At 46.1% G+C, this 27,878-nt stretch overlaps 1 protein-coding gene across 1 annotated transcript in view; it reads left to right on the plus strand.

Moving 5' to 3' along the window:
* JAKMIP3 (Janus kinase and microtubule interacting protein 3) overlaps window positions 1-27,878 on the plus strand; it is a 106,945-nt gene that overhangs the window by 47,797 nt on the left and 31,270 nt on the right. Inside the window, exons 7-16 of the mRNA XM_075107861.1 lie at window positions 2,168-2,665; window positions 14,076-14,291; window positions 15,901-16,020; window positions 17,243-17,389; window positions 18,247-18,378; window positions 18,894-18,929; window positions 20,284-20,343; window positions 21,846-21,974; window positions 23,524-23,652; window positions 25,658-25,741. Coding sequence (XP_074963962.1) covers window positions 2,168-2,665; window positions 14,076-14,291; window positions 15,901-16,020; window positions 17,243-17,389; window positions 18,247-18,378; window positions 18,894-18,929; window positions 20,284-20,343; window positions 21,846-21,974; window positions 23,524-23,652; window positions 25,658-25,741 — 1,551 coding nt within the window. The remainder of the gene's footprint in view (window positions 1-2,167; window positions 2,666-14,075; window positions 14,292-15,900; window positions 16,021-17,242; window positions 17,390-18,246; window positions 18,379-18,893; window positions 18,930-20,283; window positions 20,344-21,845; window positions 21,975-23,523; window positions 23,653-25,657; window positions 25,742-27,878) is intronic.

The raw sequence follows: 27,878 nt of genomic DNA on the forward strand, positions 1-27,878 counted from the left end.
GCCCTCCCCAGCCCTTTTGATACAACGCTTCTCATCATGGCTCCTTGAGTTCATGATATGGTTTTAAACTGAAATATCATTTGACCCTCCAGTGGTCAGATACAGTTAGTTATCTGTAATGCATAATTCATTGCTGAAAAAGCATCTGATAAAGTGCAATTGTTTGGGGCTCCACAGTAGCTTGCGCAGAGCTTTTTGTGTCTTGCATACGCAGGTGCGCCCGGCGCGGTTTGGATCAGCGTGCCAAAATATTGGCTTCGCATCTGGTTTCTCACGTTTTCTTTCGGGGACGTAGTGTGGCAGCTTCTGCGGATATCCAGCTGAAAATGAAGTATGGACTCGGACTTACTCCACAAGCTGTTGGCTAATTCCTAAATGCGTGTTATCTTAAACATTAGTTTGTTAGCACCAGCTGTCACACACACGTTAGGCTAGTCCCCGAGCATACGCTTCAGTAGTGCTGCAGTGCTTGGATATTGACGGCTAGTTCAGCTGCGGTTTGTGCTTCTTGCATAACTCTGTGATATTTATAGTGTGTTAACTCATGCTTTTTAGGGCACTGGATTGGGCATAATAAAGAATCAATAAGATTGGACAGCATTATTATTTAATTGTAAAAATAGAATATGATGCTAAAATCAGCATTGGTGCGGAGACTTATCCTCAGTCTCAATAATTTGCAAAATTACGATGACACACTTTTGTTTCTCTTTTTTTAAATATGCAGATATTTCCACTTATGCTGATCTCCAGTGAAAGAAAAGTCTTTTCTACAAATTTGTCAGTGTTCTTTTTCTTATTTTCACAAACGACTTTGTCCTTAGAAGTCTTCTCAGAGTTCTTTGTAATGTCACAACTTTTTCTTTACAACTGCACGGTTTGGTTCTGCAGTGTTCTTACCCGTGAGGCAGGCTTAGGCATATTCTTCGCAAGGAAACCTTATTGTGTCAACCAGGGAAGAAAAATGCATCTTTACTGGAGAGAATTGACCCGAACATTTTTCCAAAAAAACACCTCGGTAATTAATTATGATGTAGTCAATACCCACTTCTTATTTTTAGCATTTCAATATGTGCACAGGCTGTTCTGATAAACATTACAGGACAGAAAAGACAGAGCAAACTTTCTGAGGCAGGGACTGCACACCTAAACCTGCCCAAAGGAGAGGGTCAGCTGTGCAAACGCTGCAAATGCTGCTGCAGATACATGCTGGGAATATCTTCTAGTGCAATACCTGCCGTTACACAGCAACCACTTCAATGCAAAGCTGAGGTGGGTCATATTTTCCCCTAAGACACATGATTCTCGTTTGTACCCCAGAAAATCACGGACGACCCAGCTGTCGGCTCTTCTGGTGTGCCTGCACAAGTGCGGCCTCCCGGGCAGGGGCGTGTAGTCACTAGTGCAATGGACAGAACCGGCGGCGGCACCCAAGTGCAGTGGCTCTTAGCCACAGCCACCCGGAGGACAGGCTGTACCTTAAGGGCTTTCATCACTGTCACTGCTGGTTTGGGTTATGTGGAGCTGCCGTGGCTGCATCAATGACAAGTGAACTCTCACGGGGGCTCTGGAGAGAGGATGGGTCTGTCAGGCTAAGGCAGAGTTGTGCCCAGAGTGTCTGTGGTAGATTTAGAATCCCATTTACGACCCCGAGTCCTCGTGGCTGCGTTGCAAGACGGGCTGCGTTACTAAAGATCCCCAGAGGTACCTGGCGAACCTCGACTCCAATGACAGCTGTGACCGTGCATTGAAAATGTTTGCCATAAATTGTAAAAAACCTTCTCCCTGTGAAAATGTTTTACAGGGGTTTGTAATATGTATTTTCTTAGCACAAAATGCATCAACAGAGGAAATTGCTCTTTCGTAAGTCTGCAGCGTGAAGGCTGTGAGGCAGAGCTCAGTGACCCTGGTTTTACCTGGAACCTCCTTAAAAAAGGGGTGTTTGATATATAATAAAGTATCAGATCGTAAAGAATGAAAAAAATGCCAAATGTGTAGGCCTGCACGTGGTAATACTAACTCACCAGGTTGGGCTTTCGTTCTAAGGCATAGACATACAGCCTTAAGGTCTAATACTATAAAGTGATCCATACCATTTTTAGATAATATCATCATTTGTATTAATGATTGTTGATTAAAAACACTTTTTTTTTTATTTTCCTTGTAGGTCAGCAAGTTGGAAAGAGAGAAAAATCAGGAAGTTAAGCAGATCAAAGAGCACGAACAGCATAAAAGTACAGTGGTGGTAACAGAGCTCAAAGTCAAACTTCATGAAGAGAAAATGAAGGAGCTCCAAGCTGTTCGAGAAGCACTTTTGAGACAGCATGAAGCTGAACTACTTAGGGTAATAAAAATTAAAGATAATGAAATCCAGAGACTACAGACCCTTCTCAATGCTGTACGCGATGGGGCTCCTGACAAGGTGAAAACGGTGCTGCTCACGGAGGCGAAGGAGGAGGCCAAGAAGGGGTTTGAAGTTGAGAAAATAAAAATGCAGCAAGAAATTTCAGAGCTGAAGGGGGCTAAGAAACAAGTGGAAGAGGCTTTAACGATGGTCATCCAAGCTGACAAAATTAAAGCAGCGGAGATAAGGAGCGTGTATCACCTGCACCAAGAGGAAATCAGCAGAATTAAGAGGGAGTGTGAGAGAGAAATTCGTAGACTGGTACGTGTTGCTATCTGCATCTATGTTTTTACTAACACTTAATGTCATTGATAGTAAGTGAATGAAAGTTCAGTGCTGGACTCAGATGCATGGATAAGGACGGGCATTCAAACTTCTTCAATCTTGCTTCAAATCTGTTTTACATTTACTAGTAGAGATGTCAAAATATTTTTTAAAAATTATTCGGAAGCATTGTAAGGAACTTATTTATCCTTGTCAGTGCCTATTAACGTTGTTGACATTTTAGATAGGGGTTACTAGCTGGTATGGGGAACTCTACAAAACAGTTACGTTTCTTGGCCCATGCCTCTATTTCCCCACCATTTGTTCCTTGCTGATCCACCTTGGTCCCTCCCTTTCCCTGCCTTTGCGAGTTCCCGTAAGCAACGCATAATGAGCCCTACGCAATCCCAAAATGTTCTTTCCTCTCCATCCCATGGTGAGTCCTACAGCCTGCAGGCAATGACCCCCTTCTCTCTGCAAGGCGTTCGGGAAGGGGTTCTTCTCTGTGACCCAACTTGGTGGCTTCCCCCCAGGACAGGCACCATGCTCCTCCTTTGGTGGCCCTGCGAGCAGCAACTCAGCAGGCTCCCGACCTCAGCAGGTTACTGGGGTTCCCCTCCCGCCATTGCTCACCTGGTCCTCACTGGGTCTTCGTGCATGCTGATCAGCCTTCAGCACCTAATCGAACCATCCGAGTCTTGGGTGCGACAGTGTGACTCTCAAAGGCAATGGCTACATGCTTACGGCTTCCAAGTATTCCTCCAGTGTGTTTGGAAACTCATTGGAGAGATTAAATTGGAACATGTTGCTTGGAAAAGGGGAGGACTCCCTATGGGAGGGAGCTCCCTCCAAGAGAGAAGCCGTTGCGTGAGAGCCTGGCCGGCCACCGATGCTGTCTGTGTTTTGGGATGATTTCTTCCCCGCTGCCATCTCAGACACTTGCCTGACGATTCACAGTCTTGTGTGTGCACAGCTGATTGGCAGGACCGTATCCCTTCACTGTTGCTGCCGTTCCCAAGGACGTGAGAACAAATGTAACGCCCATAACTCTCGTGATGCGTATTTTGGGTCTTGCCTCAGTATTTATTTGAAGTTACCGTCTTTTTTGTTTGCCATGCTTTTTTATAGAATTCAGTGTCTCAGTATCAACTCATCCGTGTCTCTTCTAAGTCATTATCCCTTGACTATTATCCAAATCCTAAAAAAAAGTTTTAAAATGCAGAACCAGCTGGCAGACTGGCTCGAAGTCGAAGCATGGCAGCGTAGCCGTGCCTCAGTGAATGCCCTGCAGACCCTACCCACCACAGAGGTGGTGCAGCATTGGCTGTGCCCTAACGAACGCAAGTGGCTGACAGCGGCTGGTCACCGTGCGCTGCTCCGCGAGCCACTGGAGCATACGTACCCTTTATTAGCCCACCCGTTCTCTCAGACTTTAGGCCGTTAAGTTTTTCCCCTCATAGATTATTTTATTTTTATGAAGAGGATTTTAAAATAATTTATAAACGACTGATCTATTGACACTGTTCAAATATCCTGCAGCGTAAGTACTTTCTTCTCTAAACATCCATTACCAGATGCATTGATTTAATACACCAGAATGAAAGGATGGCTAATGAACATCCTAAATAAACTTGCTGCGTTACATGAAAAGTCCACGCTAATGGCCTCTAATGTAGAAGCTATAAAATAAATACGTTCTTAGTTATAAGGAATAGAGTGGTTTGAGGTTATGTTTTCTAAATTGCCTTTGAAAATCAACCTTTTTTTTAAATTCCTGCTTGAAAGAATCAGATTATCTACCTGTGCTAATTAAATTACTTGATGCCATCGTTTTACCAAGCCCTGAGTGCTTCCTGAATGACTTTAAGTACTCTCAGCTCCATTGACTCAACTGTAATTGATTTCAATGGGAGCTGTTGGCTGCCGGCACCTTGCAGGGGAGGGCCCTGCCGTTTCAGGGGGAAAGGCTGGTGCCACGCCATATGATAAGAGCTCTCCTCTCTGTGAAAATGAGGCAATTCTCAAAACACTTAAACTGTTACTGAAAACCAGTGCTTTTTTCCCGCTTTAAGACAGGGGCCAGCTATAAAGTACACCCACTGAGCCTGATGACAGAGAGAGAAACGCAGAATAGCCAGACGTGAGCGGGTCCGTCCTCCAGCAGGGCGGTGGGGTTGCACCTTCTTGGAACGGCTGTGGCAGACAGCCAGCCCTGAATTGTTAATGGATTCACATCAGGATTTCAAAAGCTCAATGATGCATGTACAATGCATTATTTAGCCATTTTAACCAAGGGGGGAAGTAACCTTTGAGCAAATTATAGTTTCCCGCCTAGAAAAATTCTGCTTTTTTTGTTTAGTCAGAATAGAGAAAGAGGTTGTACTCGTTCATGTTTAGCTTCATAATGATGTGACGTCCTTTAACATAAAGTAATTTTTTGAAGTTATTTATCTCTGATATGTACAGTTTTCCATTTCCAAGTCAGATATACCTGTGCAGGCTTGGCTTACAGAAAATACTTCCATACATAGTCAGACAAAGATTGTTTTAAAAAGGTGGGTTAGTACTACAACATCATTCTCCTTTTGAATTGAAACAAGGGTTTTTTCTTCATTGGAGAGAGAGGAATACATTTGTTGATATCTCACTTTAGACTTGGAAAAATGTTAGGTGGCCTTTGGAGTAACAGATGTGGTAGGAAGATACAGCATTATGCGAAAAGGACCTGTACTGCCATCAAAGTACTTCAAGAATATTGGAATTTTTTTTGGTCGTCAGCATCGCCCTGCTTTGCCAAGGGAGATGCAGGGTATATACGCTCAGGCTTTCAAAACAACCAGCTCTAATACAAACCCTTCTGTTTCGCTGACTTACTACAACTTGGAGAGCAATTGAATTGTTGCACTGAGACAAACCCAGAGCCAGTGAAAGAACTCTGTCCTCACCAGCTTTCTGAGCCCTCTTCCAGAAGAGCTCTTGGAGAAGGCACAGCTGCACTGCAGCCTGTCAAACCAGCTGTGCCTGCCTGCGTGCTGTGCTCATCTCCAGCAGCAAAACTAAACCCAAAACACTCTTGTGGTCAAAAGGAGACTTCCAAATGGGACTGCAAGCTGGCTCCTCCCCAGCTTGCGCCCTCGTGCCAGGACGCGTTTTCAGCAGAGCCTACAGATGCAGCAAGCGGGCTGTTGCAGAAGAGGGGCGATGTTTGCAGGTGATAGTTTTGTGCTACAGGCACGCAGAGGATGCAGATTGTAGCAGCTGACAAGGTGTAGTCTCTCTTCAGAAGCAGTTCCCACTTGGTATTTACCAAATAAAAATTCTAGCTATTTATTCTAGTTATTTTTCAGGTGCCAAGGTAACTATTACTCATTGATGCCGATGGCTTTGGGCTAATCCCCTACAGCAGAGCTGAGCGTCAGCATAGGAAAGGAAATAACGTGTTTTGCAAAAGCGTATGTTCAAATTATTCTGGCCTCGTGGTTTCTGTCTGCACGTATGGCTTGTGCCGTTTGTGCCTGTGAAGTGTGAGCGTGATGCTCTCCAGAGAAGTACAACTAACCCAGTTAAGCTATCCCTGGCTCAGAAGCTTAAGAAATGTTAATGTAAAAGATGAAAGACCCTTGCAGATGGTAACATGTAAATATGGCAATGAACTTCTTTCTAAAGAATTTCTAATTTTAGTAAACTTTTTTTTAAATTTTAATTTGTACATTTTAAAACAGCTTAAAATACTACACAAATGTATTTGGTTACATTTGTACGGTCCCTCACTAATAACAGCACACCCTGTGTTAGTGTGTGCACGTCCAGGGAAACCAGCCCTTTGGTCAGGAGAATTCCCTGAGATTGACAGACCTCGAATTTTGCTTAATGGGCACTAAAATTCAAGGTGGTAAAGAGCATTTAAATCTTACCTCAATGAGGACTGGTCAGAAAGGAGAAGTGCTGAACAGCAGTGGCCACTGCAGCCTCCCTTCCTCCTGTCTCGTTTATAAGGGGACTAAAACAGAAATCTGGAAAACTGAAGAAATGAGATTTGTTAAAGACTGGAAAGTGTTTATTTTCAATTTAAGAAGCTGTAGTTGATGATGACTACCAAAAGGTTTAATAACCTGCTCTGACAGCTCATGTGAGACCACTGAAGATCGAGACCTTCACGGCTTCCTTATGGTAATCCAACAGCACGGACAAAGAGGAGAGCAATCTTTTCAGCATCTCTCTGAACCTCTATGTTTACAGGCACTTCCCTGAGGCTTCTCTGTTAGGCAGTGATAAATTAGTGAAGACGTGTAATTTAAAGGACGATATCAGATGAAAAGTGTAGGAAGTTGACTTTTTAAATATTAATTTCATGGATCATTGATGTAGTCTTTATCTTCTCCTTTCTATTCTCTTACACGGTGAAAAGTTGCCATATTTGGCATCATAAAGGCATCTCAACAGTCAGCCTATACTGAAAGGTAGACAAATTATTCAAGGTGAATAATTCCTTCTTGCAAATGCGGATTTTTTCCACCGTTTGTGGTTTGAGCCTCATTTACAACAGTATTTCTTTCAACTAAACCTGGACTGCTGAAGGACTTTGTTGTCTATTAAAAGCTATACAACGTCACTCCTATATTTTGGAGGGTCAATAAACCTCCTACCTCTGAGTTGTTCCTTTTGTGTCTTACAGTCCAGTTTTTACAAACATTTTTCTCTACGGTCCCAAACAAGAAGCGTACTCTCCCCTGCGCTGTAACCGCGCTCTGTTGTGCTACAGCACACCTAACGCGGGGCCTGGGGCTCCCGTACGTCCGGAAGCGCTTTGAAACCGCGGGCCGTGGGTGTGAGATTTCTGCTTTCAGCAGTGTCGGTCTGAGACAGCACACGCCTCATCTCATGGCATTTAGCAGGGGCAGAGGGTAGTTACACTGTCCTGAGCACGTCCTGAGTGAAGTATGTCCTGTACGTATGTGTCCTGAGGGAAGTAGGGTGAATGTTTGAGGGTAGAGCAAAAGGGGAATGCAAAACAGGGCTAGTGTGGGAAAAATCTTTGAATCTTTCTTTATGCACGGTTATTTCTCCCATCCAATGTACTTCACTCTTCAAATTGGTCTTACATCTAATTCTGCTAGAATTCTTGTTACAAACTGTGCAAGTTATTATTCATTCCAAAATCTACTTTGGTCAGAAATTTTTTCAATATATCTTAATATAAATCCAGAATGTAACAATTTGATGTGAGTAGCTTTACAAATAACACTACCAATGCTGTGTACTGCAATTCTCACCTCACACTCCAAAAGGAAACAGTTTTCAGAAACAAAAGCCTTTAATCCCTTAGCAAAGGATTTTTTTTTTTGTTATTTATAGCCTGATGGGGCAGCAAATTAGGATTTCGCCTGCACCACTTAACCTCTCTATGCTTAACAGTTTAACGCTGCATCTCTCTCAACATTGGTCTGGTGATTTCAGTGGAATTACGGTGATGTGCAGGATGGCGATAAGGGTCCAAACCCTGCCCGTCGGTGTCAGTCGTTTCAGCCGGTGAAGCTGCCGGCGAGGCAGCCGCAGCGCTCGGGTTCGAGAACCTGTTCCCGGGGAGGCGTCGGGAGCCCGTGCGATCCCAGGGGAGCCGCGCCGTCGGCCCTGTGCCATGGGCGGCTCCGCTAGAGGAGCGGTTTGCTGCGTCACCAGGTCCCAGGCAGCACATGGCTGCGTGTAACAGCCGCTGTAGTGTGCTAACCATCTGGGAACGGGCATGTTACATTTACTGGGCGTTATAAACATTTTCTGTGTGGTTAAGTATAACTGGGATTTAATCATTCGGAAATAGAATCATTCTTTGGCCAAAGTTGTAACAAAATCACATGGCAGAATGAGGTTTTTGGTAATACATATCACATGTGTCCTCGTATCATGGTTTAAGCCCAGATGACAATGCAGCCCCCACCAGCCGCTCACTCACTCCCCACTGCTGGGATGGGGGAGAGAATCAGAAGAGTAAAAGTGAGGAAGCTCATGGGCTGAGATAAAGACAGAGTAACAGGGAAAGCAAAAGCTGCGCACGCAAGCAAAGCAAAGCAAGGAATCCCTTCACCCCTCCCCACGGGCAGGCGGGGCTCAGCCACCCTCGGGACCGCAGGGCTCCATCTCACCTAACGGTGCCTGGGGAAGGCAAACGCCACCACTCCCAACGTGCCCCCTTCCCCCTCCTCCCCCAGCTCCATGTGCTGAGTATGACGCCATGGGGTGTGGGACAGCCCTGGGGTCAGCTGGGGTCGCTGTCCCAGCCATGTCCCCTCCCAAACCCTTGTGCCCCCCGGCCCCTTGCTGGTGGGGTGGGGTGAGGGGCAGGAAAGGCCTTGGCTTTGTGCAAGCCCTGCTCGGCAGGAATGGAAACATCGCAGGGTTACCAGCACTGTTTCCAGCACAAATCCAAACCACAGCCCTGACCAGCTACTGTGAAGAAGATTAATTCTATCCCAGCCAAAACCAGCACAGCTTGCTTAACTGAAAACAGATAAAACAGATGACATATTGTCTCCTCTCATATCTGATGATCTGGCAAGGTTACTGGAACAATGGCCATGGACTGCTGACAGCGATCACCTTTTTATGAGGGTTAATTCTGGAAGGAGATGTGAGAGGAGAGGTTTCCTGGGTGACCCCGGCAGCACTGTACGGCTGATGAACCACAGCTACTGCTGTCCTGCGGGACAGGGCTGCTAGGGCTGCACCCGACGGCTTCCAGCCGCTGGTGATGGCAGCCAGCCTGTAGGGGATGCTTGCCTGCTTCAGGAGAAGCAGTGGGATAGCCACAGGTTTTTTTCTAATGTCATCTAATGATGACTCTTAAAAACCCATGCAACCTGTGAGATTCAGGAAATTCAGGCTGGAGAGTGTATTTTCACCTTACAGCTGAGCCGAGCTGAGCACACACGGCTACCAAAGCCCCAAGCCACGCTCCCTGCAGTGCCGCCTCTCCTGCACTGGGCCAAGGATGCACAGAGCGAGCCAGCCTGGGGAGCTGCCTCGGCAGAAAATGAACCATGGAAGTGGAAAAGAACGACGTTCCCATGGATCGATCTGATGAGCCAACTTCTCCGATCGTATGGCCTAGCACTGATGTAGGATTTTGGAGGGAGAGGCAGGGTGTGGGACCACCTCTTCTGGTGGGGGTTTGCTCTTGTGTCACAGCTTCACTGCAATCAGAAATTATCCTCTTGCGGAGCTGCGCTCACTGCAATGCCTCTAAGCAGCAACGTCGGCATGAAACGCGCTCAGGTTCATCTCCTCCGTCAGCCGTGAGGGAGGTGCGTCGGTTCTGGCCCCGCTCCCCCAAGAGCACCAGTAAAACAGCCTGGGGTATTCCTGGGGGCCACGGCGTGGGTGTGGGAATGCACAAGTGGCTGTAAGGAGCACTTTACTCTTCTAAAAATACATCGTGTACTTTGCAATATGCAGCTTATTTTTGCAATATACATTGCAAAGTACATCGTAACAAGGTGTTACAGCAGCGTGAGAGGTGATTGCACTTTGCGTTTTGTTCTTCATCTGAACTGAAATAGGGAGAATTTTCCTTGGTCAAAAAAAAGAAGAAATCTCAGCTTGCCCCTGTATCGTACCGGCTGTGTTCCCGTCGTCTGCGGTGCTGGGAGCCAGTGCGGGTCTAGTGCTGCAGCAGTGTGTGACAGCCTGGCGTGGACAAGGGAGCGTGTTAGCGGAGTTGAAATGCCTGGAGCCAGGAACATTAACAAGTCAGCAGGATCACCCTGCAGGTACGCTACCGCCAGCCCCCCCAGCCTTTCTGTAAAACACAGATCATCATAGGGGATGAAACCGTGCGGTATCAGAACACCAGCTTGACTTGTTTGAGTACTTGGCAAAAAACGTTTGACTTAATCTAGCTGGCTCTTGCTGGTGAGTGCCATATATCCCCCGGGCAAGGGCCAGTTGCATTTATTTCTTTGAAAGCCTTAAGGAAAACATTAGGAAAATGGAGAGGGAAGGTGAATGTGAGCACCGCTGCACAGGGGGCATCCACCCCCTGCCAGCCTGTACATGTGAACCCCGGCTCTCGTGGGGGAGACCACGCCAGAGGGTGACCCCGTCTCCTTCCCTCTGGGCCTCCTGTTGCCAGCCGGGGTGGCAGGGGCTTGGCAGGAGCAGAGGGCTGAGGCCGGGGCAGGTCTCCTCGCACGTCCTAATTGCTGGCTTTCCCCACCGTGCCCGTGGGGAAATGCGTGTGTCATGTAGCAGCTCCACCTGGCAGGGGGCTTCTCGTTTGCATTTAAAACCGCTGCCGACGAACGCGCGGCTTTTATCCACCAGGCGCTGGTGGCTTCAAAGGCGGATTTCTGGGGCGCGTGGCCATGCTCCTGGTGGCATCTGTGAATCTGCAGAGCGGCAAAGGCCCCGGCAACATCGCGACGAGAGATTTCCCAACCAGGGAACCTACATGTTGATTTTACAACCATGATGGAAATAACACGCTTAAAGAGAGTCACACGGCTTAAAACCTGCTGCACATCAGAGCGTGACAGGCATTGCGCTGGGTTGCACAAGGAGGGAATAACAACTTTAAGTTTGCATGGGATTATGTTTGCATAATTGGCATCAGCTGTGCTCACGGGCTGGTTGCTAATTAGCACCTCCACATAAATATTCATCCGGAGCCGAGGCAGCCTGCTGGAGCCAGAGCGGGAATATCCACAGCGCGGCACGGGGCATCCTCTCAGGTGGTTGGATGCTGCGCTCCGACGTGCGCTGACGCCCTTCTGTGAGCGCTGCCGGTGTCTGAAGCCACCAGGCACACGGCGGGAGGAGGAGCCCCGCCGGCCCCGCACCCAGCGCAGAATGAGGCCGGCGTGGGCGACAGCCTGGTGGGGCGCACGCCTGGGGACCGGCGCCTCTTCCAGTGAGTCCCAAGTTGTTTCTTGTCTTTACGTCTTCTTATTGTTACTAAGGCTAGGAAGAAACGTGCTAACTAATATTTTTCAGTGAAATGCTTCCTTCAATTTGTAATATCTACAATGTTGCTATATAATAATGGGCTGCAAACATCAAATTGTTATGCCTATTTCATGAATGTGAATTTAATCATATGAGGGGGAATGTGAATGCTGATGTCTCCTTTGTTGTTTATGATGATTATGTTTAGGGTTTTTTTCTGGAAAACAAACCATTAGTGAAATACTGTGAAATTTTTTGTATTTTCTCCAGTTTCTTTGTTCCTCCTAATTTAATGTGTTGCCTGTGTTGTAACATATGTTTGTTTTAATGTAAATTTGGATCAGCTACCCCATATTCTGCTTATTTTAAACAAATAACCATTTGATGATGTCTTACCTTTTCATCTATATATCCATTTAGATTTCCACCCCATTAGGTATCTAGCAGAAGGACCTCGGGGGGGCATCTCTTTGTTTCATTCAAAGTTAGTAGACCATCGCTTGAATGGAAATTGTTGAAAGCACCTTTAATAAAATGGCACCCGAAGTACATTTGATTTGCTCCATTTTACTAAAAGAATCTAAATTTTGCATACCCTTGAATCACAGTTTCCACGCAGGTATTTATGAGTTGTCCTATGTTGTCTTTTGGCAAAGGCTGGCTCTTCCCCCGGGGCCGGTGCGGGATCTCTCCGCTTTGCAGCCTCGGTCCTTCCTTCCCGCGGCCCCCAAAGGGCTGTGCCGCCCTGGCAGCGCGGCCCCTCGGGGGGCGCCTTGGCTCCCGCCTACGGCCGGAGCTGGGGCCGCGGAGCTTCCCCGGAGCGTGAGGGCGATGGGAGATGGAGCACCTCGCCTGGCCTGGGGCCGGACGCAGCCTCCGTGCCATGCAACAGAGGGGCATCGTGCCCCAAGCCCCTGCGTCCTCTCCCGCGTAATTGATTTCACAGCTGTAAGCTGCAATCAACCCCTCCACCCGAAAGCACCTGATGGAAGTAGTTTCCCGATGCCATTGCTGGGTGTGTGCAAACTGCCCCCACTTGCTTTTTTCCCTGGGTTGGCCATTTTTGTAGTTATTGGAAACAAAGTGCTTTGACTGATCTGTTAATTTACAATGTCATTTCTTTCCAGGTTTACAGACAAAGCTAGCAAGGATAAAAGTATCAAACGCGGTTCTCACAAGGCAAAATGTGCTTATTTCAAGCAGACCACGTTTTTAAAACTGATCATTTAAATTAAATGTGTAAAGTCTCAAAAACTCATGCCAAAAATCTTATGTATCTACGGTGTCTGAAACCAGATCAACAGACATTTTAGAGGATTTATCTGCTTTCTTTCTTTCCGTAGAATCATAATCTGTAAGCACATTTGGCAGCCCTGTGGCGTGTGAGCGTAATTAATGCTTTATATTCATGTATAATGTATATGTATGCGATCAGCTGGGAAGAGCCTGAGGTTCTGTCGCAGCGTCGCACAGCCTTGCGGACACAGAAGATTTCGGGCTGTGCTCAGTCATTTTTCGTTTTCAGGCAGGGCACGGGCCGTCCGTGTCTGTAGGTCTCTGAACAGGCTGCGAGGGTCCGATCCCCGGCCGTCAGCGGCGGCGCGGCGGCGAGAGCCACCCCTCTGGCCCCGGCTCGCCGCCGAGCGCAGCTCGCTCCGCGCAGGGGAATGGGGCTCGGCTCCGTACAGGGGGAGGCTTTAATTCCACATGAGCATTCGGAAAAAAACATCCAGAACATATTCCTGGAGCACCTGCAGATTCAGCGTGCCCGACGGAGCGGCGATGAGCCTGGCTCCCTGAACTCAGTGCAGGCGAATAGGAAAGAGGACAGTTAGAGATAGCGGGATGTTTGTCATTGAAGCACTTAATGATTTTGCATGTTTATGATGCACAAGCAAAACCTTTCATGGGAAGGGGGTAATTAAACAAACTGCTCACATGGGAGACTTCTGGAAAAAGAATTTTAAAAATTCACATTCCTTGTATACTTTGAAAATTAAAAGGATATTGAGGTTTAAATATTTTTCTTTTAAAATAATGAATCCAAATTTTCACAAGGTGATGTCCAAGCAGAATGCTGCAAAATCATGGACATGTTGAGTGAACCAATCCAAACTGTGATATGAATATCAGGTTGTAATTTTTTTTTAAGATATTCTGAAATGCTCCTAAGAGTATGGGTTATTTCCCAATCATTTTAACGCAAAAATTCCTGCTGAAAAGAGAGATTTTATTCTGGGGGGCCTGCAAAAGAAGAGTAATAATCATGAGTTGGTTAAGCGATTCCGTTGATATGTTCGCTGTCAAATATTCGTTGCTGTTCTATTTCCAGGAGAGCGTTGTTGCATTTTCCATGTTGAGGGGTGTCGGCTCCGTGCAAGTGTTCTCTGGCTGCGTTTGGGGTCATAAGATGCTCTGTTGTTGTCAAGCCGCTGCCTGCCTGTGTGATTGTGTTCTGTTCTCCTTGTAGATGGAGGAGATTAAATTTAAAGACAGAGCAGTCTACGTGCTGGAGAGAGAGTTAGGGGTTCAAGCCGGGCATGCTCAGAGACTGCAGCTCCAAAAGGAGGCTTTAGATGAACAACTTTCCCAGATCAAAGAGTCTGATCGGCATCTGAGCAGCCCCAAGCGGGAACTTCCTTATGCAAGTGGTGCAGGAGACGCTTCAGATCATTCGGGAAGCCCCGTAAGCACTTTCACGTGGTTTCACCTACACAAACGAGCAGACAGTGACAAAACGGCACAAAGTGACAGAATCTTGATGAGTGCACCCTCAAGCAACAGCTTTCCCATAGCCGCCAAGGGGAAGCCCCGAGGCACTGATTTCTTGCTCTCGCTCGTTAGCCAAGCCTTTCAGATTTAAAATCAAACCTGGTTATGGGAGAGCTTTTGCTTTTTCGTTGTTTTGTTTTTGGTTTGTTTGGTTTGGTTTTGTTAGCAGGGTGAAATTTTTCTGTTCTCTTTCTCTTCCTTTCCTCACTGTACCATACTTCTGCCACCTGCCTTAACGTGACACTTTGACACAGTTTTGCCAACAAATGATGCAAATGCATTTCTAACCAAGTGATGTATGTGTGCTAGCTTTCGGACTGCTAACAGTGGGGTTTGTGAGCAGATGTACAAGGCCAGTTTACAAAGGGAAACGGGGAATGTAGTCGGTGCATGAAAGTGTGGGAAGTCCCGGAACCCCGCTGCTAGCTCGGGTTTTTGTGCTGCTAAGTGCTCTCGCTTCCAGTGGACCAGAAAGTGAATCAAACACCTGTTAACCTCTTCTCTCCTATTCCTTTTCTGCAATGCAATATCCAGAACATTAAATTTCAGTCACCCCTCCACAGTGGCTTTTTTAATGTAACTATGGCACGTTTCTGCTTTGGCCTTAATTTGCTAATATCACAAAACCCTCAGTTAACTGACCTCATATACCTGACGTATGCAAATTTTCTTCATTGCTGATTCTCATCAAGATTTCTTTTGCAACAGCCTTAATTTTCTCGGTAGAAGTGTAAACACTTGTACATGAGCAACCCGATCTATTTTATTCTTTGTCCCAAGCCTCTCCTGCACCTGTTGAATGAGGAACCCTAGACCTCCCAAAGTGCCACCAGCACTATGGACGCTAATTTGCCTGTTTTGATTTGTACTCAACTTCTGCCAAACACCAGAACGAGACCTAGAGAAGGGGAAAAAGTCTGTCACGTTTGTCAATAGATGTAACTTCTCTCTGATTCTGGACGAGAACGTGTCTACCTATATTTCTATTCATTTATAATCTGATTTAAGCATTTTCACTCAGATAGAGTGCTACCCCTTTGGCTTCACGAGTGACCCTTTAGAACCCAATAAGGGCCACAGCTTTATGGAAGAGGAGCTTATGCTATGGCATAATTGCATGGATTTTCCCCAGTTGTACTTCAGTATTTTTAATATCATTTTCTTATAACAAAGTCCTTGGAGTGGGTGATGTGTCTGAAGCACTCAGTTCAACAGTGGCATACATTGGAAACATCGCCTTAATTTTCGATATTTTCTTTTCTATTTCCAAGTTTACCATTTGTGACTCTGTATTTGCATATACATACTTCTGCATTTGCATACTTTGTTACTTTTTCACTCCTAACTTTCTGTTGGTCTCATCCTGCAGCTTTCCGTGGTCAGTTAGGTTACGTAGGCTACACTCTGCCATATAATGTTTTGAAATGTTCGCATTTGGGATAAGAAAAAGTTTGAGCTTTGAAAAAATACCGATAGTGCGCGTACACTCATGAACAGTTATTTGCAGTTGATCTTTGTTTTAGGAACAGCAGTTGGATGAAAAGGATGCCCGGCGTTTCCAACTTAAAATTGCTGAGCTGAGTGCCATCATCAGGAAGCTGGAGGACCGGAACGCGCTGCTGTCGGAGGAGAGGAATGAGCTGGTGAGTGCAGCGGCCAAGTGCGGCGATGACGGCTTGTGAATGCGCTGCCAGGCCCGCACCTTACCCCCAGAACAGAATCACAGACTGGTGGGGGTTGGAAGGGACCCCTGGAGCTCATCCCTTCCCACCCCCTGCGTGAGCAGGCACCCCCAGAGCAGGGGCACAGGGCCGCGTCCAGGCGGGGGGTGAATGTCTCCAGGGAAGGGACCCCACAGCCTCTCTGGGCAGCCTGTGCCCCTGCTCTGGCACCCGCACAGGGAAGGGGTTTGTCCTCATGTTCAGGGGGAACTTCCCGTGTTCCAGCCTGTGCCCGTGGCCCCTTGGCCTGGCGTTGGGCACCGCTGAAAAGAGCCCGGCCCCGTCCTCCTGACACCTGCCCTTCAGGTATTTATAGGCACCGATGAGATCCCCCCTCAGGCTTCTCTTCTCCAGGCTGAACAGACCCAGGTCTCTCAGCCTTTCCTCCCATGGGAGATGCTCCAGCCCCTGATCCCCTTGGCAGCTCTGCGCTGGCCTTGCTCCAGCAGTTCCCTGTCAGTCTGGAACTGGGGGGCCCAGAACTGGACGCAGCCCCCCAGATGTGGCCTCACTGGGGCAGAGCAGAGGGGGAGGAGAACCTCCCTCGCCCTGCTGGCCACACTCCTTTCCATGCACCCCAGGACACCGCTGGCCCCCTTGGCCCCAAGGGCCCGGTGCTGGCTCAGGGTCACCTCGCTGCCCCCCAGCACTCCCAGGGCCTTCTCAGCAGAGCCGCTCTCCAGCAGGTCCCCCCCAGCCTGTGCTGGTGCGGGGGGTTGTTCCTCCCCAGGGGCAGGGCCTTGCACTTGCTTATTTATTGTTTATTTAGCTTTATTTTCCCCTGTGCCATTTTGAAATCGTTGCAGGAGGACCTGGCTCCTCCTTACGCTCTGGGTTTGGTGGTATGCCACATTACACTCATCTTTGCTTACACAACAGTGGTTTCTTAGGATGGCATTAGCTGGAATTATTTTTATTTATTTTTATAATAAATACATTCCCCTTGTGGTATGCTTGTTGCACAGACCGAATACTTCATGAAGAAGAAAATATCTGCTTCCCAATGGAAAATACCAAGAATTTTTTATCAGTTCTGCTTTGCATTAGGAGAAAATACTGCTAGTGTGGTAGTTAAAGAAAATTGTTAATGTATTTGATGAAAAATAACAGCTCCGGAGGTGTTAATTGTCTCTTTATCTTTCAGTTAAAACGTCTTAGAGAAGCTGAAAGTCAGTATAAGCCCATTTTGGACAAAAATAAACGCCTTAGTAGGAAGAATGAAGAATTGTCACATGCCTTACGTCGAATGGAAAATAAATTAAAATTTGTAACACAAGAAAATATAGCAATGGTAAGCCTCTGAATGCTCCAGAAAGAACATGTAATTTAGTACTCCCGGGGCTGAAGAATTCAGGCATCATCCCAAGCCTGCAAGTTCGATAGGAAGCTTTCCCCCTTCTGGTGCTTGCTGAGGTGCTCTGCAGAGCACTGCTGAGTGGTCTGTGGCTTGAACATGTTTTGTTTTACATAAAATGTTTTATTTTAGCTTTAAAAGCAACCAGTTCTGAAGTAACTGAGGGAGCTTTGCATGTTTTGATCAGACCGCTCGGTCTCTGGCTACTCAGCTTCCACGCGAGCACAAACCACCGCACTGCTCCTTTGACTTTTGTATCAGAATCACCTCATAATTCCTAGGAAATCAGCGCCTGTGACTCTTTTCCAGGTTTTTTAGTTGAATATTATTAGTGGGCGACCGCCGGTAGGAAGTAGCTGTGGTACTGCATGGCTGTAGGAGGGCTGGGGTCATCCCTGGGGCTGCTGCAGATCAAAACTAATGAGAGGAACCCGGAGAGAAGCGACATTGGCCCCAGCTCTCCGAATTCCTTCTCCACCCAGAGGAAGCCACACAGCCCTTGGCAGAACCAAAGACCAGGTGCAGCTGAGTTGCTGCTAGCCCCTCTCTTTGGTGCCATGGCCCCCTGCCCGCTGGCCTCCCCAGTGACCACGAGCGTCACGCCTCAGTCTGAGGAGCAGGAGCACCCGGTGTGTTTGCACGCTAGCTGTGTCACCCAGCAAAAGGGGAGCAGGACAGCGGCCAGAACAGCCATTAGATCGGCTGCATCGCTAGCTGTAAAGGGAAGGGTTGTGTACCGTCCCTTGGCAAAGCCTTCTGATCATTTCCTCTTCCTCCCTGCGGGTTTCTTTTAGAGGCAAAGAGCTGGCACAATAAGGAGACCGAGCTCTTTAAATGACCTTGACCACAGCCAGGAAGAAAGAGAAGTTGATTTCCTGAGACTGCAAGTTATTGAACAGCAAAATATCATCGACGAACTCTCCAAGGTAAGAGGTAATTCTGCCGCTCTCACACGAGGTTGCCTAAGGCCACAGAGAAGAACAGGAAGCCTAAGCAAGGGGTGCCTGGGGTTGGGTGAGCTGGCTGGCATGGCTCGCACCAGGGGAACACGGCAGCACTTCTATGATTACTAGTAACTGAAATGAATATAAGTTATCTGGGGCATAGTATTTGGAAAAATCCTTTCAACCTACACTGCGCTTGCATGACAGAACCATTGCGGGACATCCAGCAGATATGCTGACGGCCGGGTCCTGTGCCTGCAAGAGAGGAGGTCAGGGCTCCTTTAGCTGGAGACAGCATCAGAGCTAAAGATCGCTGCCTACAAGGGGGGGATCCTGCACTCTTGTGTTTGGGGTTTTGCTTCTTTTTTAACATGTTCTCAGTCTTTGGAAAGAGAAAATACTGAAATCATAATACTCCTCAAGAAAATACCTTCTTCTGTTTTTTTTTTTTTTAAAGTCTGCACACTTACTGACATTATTTCACTCTTTTTCATTAGACACTGGAAACTGCTGGCTATGTGAAGAGTGTCATGGTAAGAATGACGTTAACTTCATCCTCACCTTTGTATGCTTTAAATTGCTGTTCACAAAGAGCACGCAGGGTATAACAGTATATATTATCACTTACATCTCCATTCAGGCAGCAAGCTAACACAGTGTTTTTCTCAGCGTAGATGTTGTCAAAGGCCGTATCAGCAGAAGCTGTTCACCAGATAAAAAACTAGTGATAGTGGAGAGGAAAGCTCTGGTGAGAGGAAAGCTTTTTTTTCCACCACTAGAAAGACCTCAGTGGCAAAGGCCAGCGTGGTCCCCCTGGCCTGATGGCCGATAGCAAGTGTTCCCCGTCTCTGGGACAGCTCTGCTGTCGTGGAATTGCATTTTTTTTAGTGTCTGATTACCACTAGCTTTGTCTCACCCATACCAGCATGTCCTCAGTCACTGCCCTTGCCCGACTCATCACTTTGTTCTTATCGGTAAATTTTTGTGAAGTTAAGCCACTAATATGTGTTGATAAAGTGCCTGCTGTTTGTTCTTCACTGCTGAGTGTGTTGTCAAGCAAAACAAGTGCTCCGTTTTCTTCTGTCACTGCTGCTGCTGTTAGGATCTGCCACTGGGCTGCGGGTAGTGGCGCATTACCAAAGTCCCACAATGTCATCGCACCCTTATACCAGAGGGTTGAACTGAAAGATTACAGGGGTTTTCCCGTTACAACTTTACTCTGCAATCCTAAGGTTTGCCTTATATGCAATCCAGAATAAAGGATTTTTTTTCAGTACTATAAAAAATTGACATGACTCTGTGAAGCGGGTCATAATTTCCACGGAACGGACAAACTTGCTGGCAGCAATAAACGCTCCAACCCTTTTTCAGAAGCACTGGGAACCTGCAGATCCTTAGAGAAATCCACTGAGACTGAAAGTACTGAGCTCAAACAGCCTCCGAATTTTGCGCCGCTGGGCTGTTAGGTGTGCGCACCCTCCGGAGGGCCCTGACAGCCGCGGCACCGAGAGCCGAGGCGGGAGTCGGTCTTTGCTTCGCGCCCGTCAACCAGAGCGGAGCCAGAGCGCGGGCTTGAATGTGCACGCTCGCTCACGGGGCAGCTCCCAAGCGCGGCCTAAGCCGTCGCTGTGTCGTGCTGGTTATAACCGGCTTTCTTTTGCTGTTTTGGTTTTCATCAACATAAAGAGCTACTTGTACACGGCAAACTTGGGGGATGTTGGAGTAAAGCTAACGTTTGACTGATGAAAGCACCGTTATCTGATGTTGAGGCGGTGGCCAGCGCTGACATCACTATTTCTTGATTGCCTAATGACTACTAGTACCGACATAGTTAATTTAAGTAGCGGCTCTCTGAAAACAGCTAACGTATGTATCTGATTCTTTCAGGAACGTGATAAGCTGTTGAGGTATAGGAAGCAAAGGAAAAAAATGACAAGAATTCCTAAGGTAAAAAGAAAGCTTGTACCGTGACGTGCGGGTGGGCGTGCTGGCTTCCCGGGGTGCTCCGAGCGCCTTGGAGCCGCGCAGGGGGAAGTCCTCGTCAAGGGTCTAGGAATGGGTCCTAATCTTAAATTTGGGTCCGAGGGCGTTCACAGGCAGCATTAGGATAATTCAGACAAGGTCTGGTAGGGGTAGGGGAACCGTTTGCATTGCGCGTTACAAGCATTGGCGCGCTCTGCAGTTTGTGTCCCGTGGGACTCCCGTGGTACGTGAGTGTCTTAAGACAAGACAGATTTTGTGAATTAACACGTCGCAGAATGATCTTTTGATAGCACTGCCTGAAAACATATGTAGGTTGTAAATAATTCATTATGGAGTTTTGTAACATGCAAGAATTGCTGATTACAAGGAGCAATGGTTAATGCTCAGGGAAAAAGAAAATGTTAGTTAATGAAGACTCAGCAGGGTGTTAATACAAATACTAACACTGTAATGACATCGTAAGGTATAATGTCGGTGACCTGAGAGCAAGCTGTGCTCTACATAGCAAGAATTTAGGCGGTGATGGAGCTAATGAATCTGTAAACAAGGAATTGCGGTCAATGTGAGAGAACTCCTTAACTCCTGTCATCCCGCAAATGGCAACCGGGCCTTTGGAGGAGAGTTACGTTTTGTCTCCTTCAAAAGTTATCCACTGCAAATACAAAAAAAAAAAAAAGCCAAGACCTAGAAATGTTTTTTGTAAATCAATGGTTTAAAATGTCCTTAAATCTGTGTTTGAAATGTTGCCTTTGACTTTCAAGCATGTAACAGTAAATCTTTTTTTACCAGCATTACCCTCATTCTTTTAAACAGAAACTAGATTTGAGTGGAAAGATCTATTTCTTCAAACTGTAAAAACATTGCTGTGGTGATTAACTTCAAATTTGCAAGTAGAACATCTCTTGAAAAATCTAATTTTTCATGCTTCTTTGTGGTAATGACAGGCGGGACATCGTGGTGATGACGATGGATTAACACAGACGTTTCAGTGCACAACTCCCACCTCACACTCAGCTGAACACACAAAGTAAAAAGGGTGATCTGCCTTGGCTGGAGAAATCAGGACGTATTTTAAATGTATATAAAATACATTTTAAAATTTATTTTTTTAAATACATTTAATAAAAGGCAGGGCTTTGAGGTTGCACCCATCATACCTAGTAACAAATACAGCAATTACATGGTTTGAATAGTTTTAGCTATCGTTAGAGCACTCCCATTTGGGCGAGAAAGCTTGACAGAATACATGTGAAGAGCTGGGTGGTTTTCAAAAACCGATAGAGAGAAAATTGCCAATAATCTGGAATTTAGGTTCCTCCGAAGGCACGTATGTTCAAATCCTACAAAGGCGCAGGGTTTAGCCAAGTGCCCAGAGCTGCGGCTCCCCCCGGTGCCGTGGGGCGGCGCAGCCGACGGCACTGCTGCGGCGCGGCACGCCTGCGCCGGTGACGCCTTGTCTCTGTCAGAAGCCGGTTGTGGAGACGTTTTTTGGCTACGATGAAGAAGCTTCCTTGGAGTCTGATGGTTCCTCTATCTCGTACCAAACTGACCGGACAGATCAAACCCCTTGCACTCCTGAAGATGACTTGGAGGAGGTATTCATCAAAAATATGTGTTATTTTGTTTTGAAACCTCATTACTAATTTTAAATGAAACTCCTGGTCTGCTGTATCATTCATTATTCATCATTCATATGTATCATTATTATTCATCATTCATATCTGACCATAAAATTCAAAATTTATGTTAAATTTAATACTGTGCGTGTTGGTTAATATCTCTGGATCTCAAGCCTTCATTAATTTCACAACTTTTAGCCAAGCTGGAAATATTAAATCCTAAGAATATTAGATTTATAATGGGTTCATAGGTTAGAGGCATAAAAAGGCTGAGGCATTGGATGACCTTAGGCAGATCTGTTCACACGGAGAGTTACTGCAGGTTTGTGTACGTGTAGTTTGGCTCATCTCCTTCTATTTGTCCTTCTGACCTCGGCACAGAGTGCAGCCTTAAGTGATAAGGTTTGTGTTTCTGGAAGGAGAAGTAAGCAGCCACGTAAAACACCAGTCTCCAGAGGAGAGGCTGTCTCCTTGCCAGTATATCGAGGTCGTGACTTTTCGGGAGGCTCTGAATGCAGAGGGACACAAAGTCAGCTGGTAAAACAAATAAAAGTGATTATTCCTGGTGTTTTGCAGGGCTTCCCTACAAACGCATTCCCGAGCGTGTGTCAGATCACTGTAGCGTTATGTGTTTCTGGGTTTAACAAGAATCTTGTAATAAACAAAAAATTGCTAACAATGACTTGCAGCCTCTTTGTGCTGCGCTGGCTGCATTCTTCATCTGCCATTTCACCTGTTTCATGAGTTGTAAATAGACCTGTTAAAAGGGAACCTGAAGGATTTCTATCTCCATCATACAAGGTACAGGACTGGTTACCAGGTGTGTGCTGCACTGCAGGGAATCTGCATGTATTTTTATATGTATGAGCCTATTTATTTTTCATTCCTGTATTGACTTTTTTTTTCCCTGTTCAGATAGCACGAGGTTTATGCATGCAACCAGCAGTATCATTTCATTTCATGTCGAATGAAATATTCCGGTCAACCTGGCATGAAAGCAGTCAATGCTGGATATTGTAAGGAGAGTGAAGAAGATGAAGGGCTCTTTTCATGTTGATGTCACCATTTCTACAAGTATTAACTCTAGATTAGTGTTTTAATAATTGAGTGAGACCGTCAGGCTTAGCTTATTCTCCAGACTGGAAACCTTTTGTTGTTTCAAGATGGTTCTATTTTCACCTTTAAGCGCAATGACTTTGCCTGTTACAGTAATAAAGGGCGATTCGGTTGTTAGTGTGTCAGATGGCAAGTTTTTACCTTTCCAAGGCGGGGGGTATTATCTTTTTTTTCTATATTGCATTTTCTTGAAGTAAGTGTATGCAAGAGATGTTTAAGGGACAAAAGAGAAACAGTCTGAGGGCACATAGACAAGGTCCTTAGTGTTGTGCTTCCCAAATTGCATTTTGAAACTAATAATTTTGGCACTTTTTAGGGGAAGCAAACATAATCCACTCTTATAGTATTTCTTACTTTCAGTGCAGGAAAAAAGGGAACAGGTGCAATGCATATTTGTTTTTAATTCCAGGGCATGGCCAAGGAAGAGACAGAACTGCGGTTTCGGCAGCTGACGATGGAGTACCAGGCTCTGCAACGAGCATACGCCCTATTGCAAGAACAGGTCGGAGGAACATTGGATGCAGAACGAGAAGTTAAGGTCTAAATGGCTTATATTACATGAAAATAAAGGACTGTGATTGTATGGGGGTTTCCAATTGTACTTGCTCAGGTTGTTTTCAAGCTACACCAGAGTCAGCCAGCCCCTCCAACATGCTGCTGGCCAGGAGTGCAGGGCAGGGGACCCAGCTGGGCTGGCTAAGGTGGGCTCTAACTCCAGCCAGCTTGTTCGGCATCCCCCACGAGGTGCTGCTTGGCTGGAGGAACCACCATTACCGTGGTTTACTCTTTTCACCTCTGATCAGTTTAGGAGAAATTCAGAGAGAATTTATATGAGAAATACTTAAAATTAAGCTCTTTTTCTATAAAAATCTGGGACAGATAGCCTTAAATATATAAGACTTGGTATTTAATTCCTTCTGGATTCTGTGAGATTATGTGATTCCTCATAAAATGTTTAGATGGTTTATAGCTGAGATTCTTGTTCTTAATTAAATTGCAAAGTGTCCTATGCTATTCTGCCTGCCTCACACAGCCCACGTGGCTTCAAACATCTGGCATAAAGTGCTACATTTATCATGGGTATGTTGTATACTACAAGGAGCTGGCAGGACTCACCATGCACAGAATGTGAGGGTGACAAATTCTGTTCTGAGCTAACAGTTTGGAGTTTAATAGGAGCATTGTAACTGCAAAGTCTGTTGTATGAATGTAAGTGTGAGCCACACTTACAGTAGTTCAAGGTAAGGATGACAACGCTGGGAGATGATACCCTCATCCTGCAAACTGGTGCCTGCGGTGGGGACACCTCCGGCAGCTGGGGCACAGCACCACGTACCACCACGCTCTGACTGTCCTGACCGCGGGCACTTCCCTGGCCCCAGTTAGGCATAAAACAAACAGCCAAATCCCTCTAGCTGAAGTCCATCGTTACGATAAGATTTTGGCTTTCCAAACTATACAACTAGTCTGTTTTTCTCCCACTGAATAGTGCCAAGAATTAACTTCTCATTTCACCACTGCCCCCACTGGTGCGTACCTCTCAGCCACGCAGATTTTGCAGCAGCCCGTGTGTCCCAGCCACCTCCCCGTTTGGCAATCGCAGACCATCTCGCTCTTGCTGAATGCTCAAACTCCATTAAAACCACCGTTCCCAGAAGCACGCGCTCGGCTCTGAAGTGTTAGGGGTTGCACACGTAAAGAAAATTGTAATGAAACAAGACATGCCCAACTTGAAAGGTGACTTGATTTTTACTTTTTCCGTAGTGAGACAAAAAGAGAGAACAGTGCAGGTAACGCAGACAAATAAGATCATTTTTGTTATAAATAACAAGATAAATAGCAGATAATTGGCTCAAGGAAATAAAATGTTCTGTAAAACAGTATTTAATTAATAAAACAGCTAATAATAGTTACATTCATTCTCCAGAAAACACATGTTGGAAGGTGGTGTATATTTAAATCAGCATAAAACTACAAGTATGGTAAAAAATTACCCACAATACAGGAAGACCATAGGAGAGGGTACTAAATGCATAAGGAGGAGCACAGTTTGCCAGGTGGTAACGTTACGTACGTAGGGTTAGTTCTGAGCTTTTTAGCTCGTCAAAACTTTAAAGGAATCAGGTGTGCCCAGGATTGTGGCATAATCATTTTCATTTGTCTCCATGGAGAAACGAGCGCTTGCATTACGCTGGCTTTTTTAAACACCTTGTTCTAGAACAGGGCAGGCTGCTCGCTGCAGGCTGTCCTGACCAGCTGTCAAAGGCCATTGATATTGTGCTGTCCTACTGTCTGCCTCGTGGGGTGCTGTTTATGTTAATCTTGACTTAAGCCTCAAAACTATTGCCCTATCTTACAGAGTTCTTCTTATGATTAATGACTAATGTTATGTACTTAGCTGCAAATTTATTCTGCCAAAGAACTTCAAAAATTATTTGTTAAAACTATTTGATGTTTCAAGTATTTTCTGTACCTGTGTTAGCTTTTGTCTTTTTCAGAAAGTTTGATTTATTGTTTTTTTGCTTTTCCCTCATATCCTACAGACACGTGAGCAGCTCCAAGCAGAAATACACCGATCTCAGGCTCAGATAGAAGACCTAGAGAAGGCCCTCGCTGAGCAGGGGCAGGTAACGCATGCGGCCAAACGCCGGCCCTTTCGCCAGCCTTCATGCTGGGGGCGGGAGGGGGCTCTAGGAACGTGCCCGTTCGTGTTACCACATAATACCGCGGATGCTAGTGCGTGTGTATGTACGTATAGAATGATCCTGATGCGACTTTTCAATAGCTGTTTCATTTCATACAAAGCAGACGTTCCAGGGGAGCAATTACGGTCCCTGTCGACGTGTGCTGTAGTGACCTACCCTGCACAACCCCCATCACCACTGCACCCCTGATTCAGGAGACGTTAATGCAACCTGCCAAGTACTATTTCAATAAATGTGTCAATTTATTGAAAAGAAAGCACTTGAAACCAGCTAGACCACGTGTATTAAGGGGAGTCAGGCATGCAAGGGCTATTGAAAACCCCACTCTCCCCATCTGCATGCATTAATACCTCAAACATCAGTCCCCAAAGCCCTGCATCCCCGTCAGTGCCTACATGCTAACTCCTGAAATCAGCACCCATTAAAGCCCTAGGTACCGTTGCTGATCTCAGCCTTAATGCCTCCCTGGAGGGGACAGCAGGCGATGCCGGCGTGAAAGGGTGTGTGATGCGCAGAGGTTACAGCAAGGGAAAGCAAAGGTCAGCTGCTGAAGCAGTGCCTGGATCTTGTACGTGTCCAGCTGTGAAGTCAAACCGGGTGCGGTATATCTGCAGGACACTGAGAATGGCTCTGTGCGGCGGAGAGGAAATGAATTCCCGTGCTCATTGGCACTGCCTGACGTCCCAAAGCACAGGCTCTGCTTGGCATTCAGCTGCCAGCCGCGCCTGTTAGTGTTCCTCTATCCCTCTGCTGTCCCTAGCCTGGAATTGCCTGTTATTTTATTCTGCATCTCCTGAAAATTCAGTGAATCACTAAGTGACAGGTCAGCTCCCTTATCAATTTGAAGATGCCTATAAATACTGAGAAAGTATGATGATAGAGAGAGGGAACAGTTGTGTTAGGCAAGAAGTTGGTCTACTTTAAAATCTCACAGATTTTACCAGTATTTTTGATACCTGGGAGAAAATGGGGAAAGTAAAATAAAAGAATAATACTTATTTTCTAACTAAATGTTTGCTTAGTGAATGTAAAATTAAGCCTTCCTTGCCAGCAGCTTTCCTTGAAGCTCCACAAGACGCTACGTGTGAGAAAAGGGAGCAAAGCAGGTGTTAAATTAGAAAGTGATTAAACATTTCAAGGCAAGGAGGAAGTGCACGGCACAGGCCGTGTATTTTCAGCAAACACAAAGTGGTTCTCATCATGTGAAAACCTTTGCTGTGGATGCTGTCTTTACATTCAGACTAAACTTGTGTATCAGGGGTATTTGAAGCAGTTTGTGTAGTTCACTGTGCAGCCTGTTCATGCACTAGGTTGTCGAATCATCTCAGACATTCTTTCAAAAAGGATTAAGCTGAAATACAATTGAATAATCTAAGAAACTACACCCTAGGAAATTTAGTCTAACTGATTAACATGAAGTACATCACATTCAACCAAACATCTGTCGAGCTCTGCCTTTTTCATCCCATCAGGCATTACTAAGATGCCTTATTTTTGATGTGTTAAAGGCTCGCACTTGGTAATTTTCATTTCTGAATTCACTGCAAGGCGCCTGCTTTTGCTCACCCGGCTCATTCCAGGCTGCCTCAGCAGTCTGTTACCTTGGCCTGACCTGGAGATCTCACTCTGCAAAGCCAGCCCCACTCGAGATCTTGCCACTGCGGCTTTCGGTGGGTGACGTTCAGCCCCTGGCACAGAGCACGTTGTGCCCCTGGCGGCGGCGCGCCCTTTGGATCGCAGCCCTGAGGTCCGCGTAAACGCCATTCGCACACATTCGCCTCGCCACTGTTAGAAGATGCTCCCCCGTGATGTTCCCCAAACAGAAAAGGCATCACGGTGCTGGGAGTTTCTGCTTCCCTGCCTGCAGACTGCGCTCAGGAACATAAAATGTTTTTTGAGAACTTGAAAATAATACTGTCACTTGATCGTTACCTTTCCAGCCTAACCTCTTATTATTGTGAACCGTACTGATAAATAATGTTCTGGGGTTTGCGGCTTTTGTATATCCATTAAACTAAGAAATTAGTTTCAAAATAAGGTTTATTTTTCTTAGCCTTCA

This window comes from Phalacrocorax aristotelis, chromosome 12 (assembly GCF_949628215.1).
Source record: "Phalacrocorax aristotelis chromosome 12, bGulAri2.1, whole genome shotgun sequence".
NCBI lineage: Eukaryota > Metazoa > Chordata > Aves > Suliformes > Phalacrocoracidae > Phalacrocorax > Phalacrocorax aristotelis.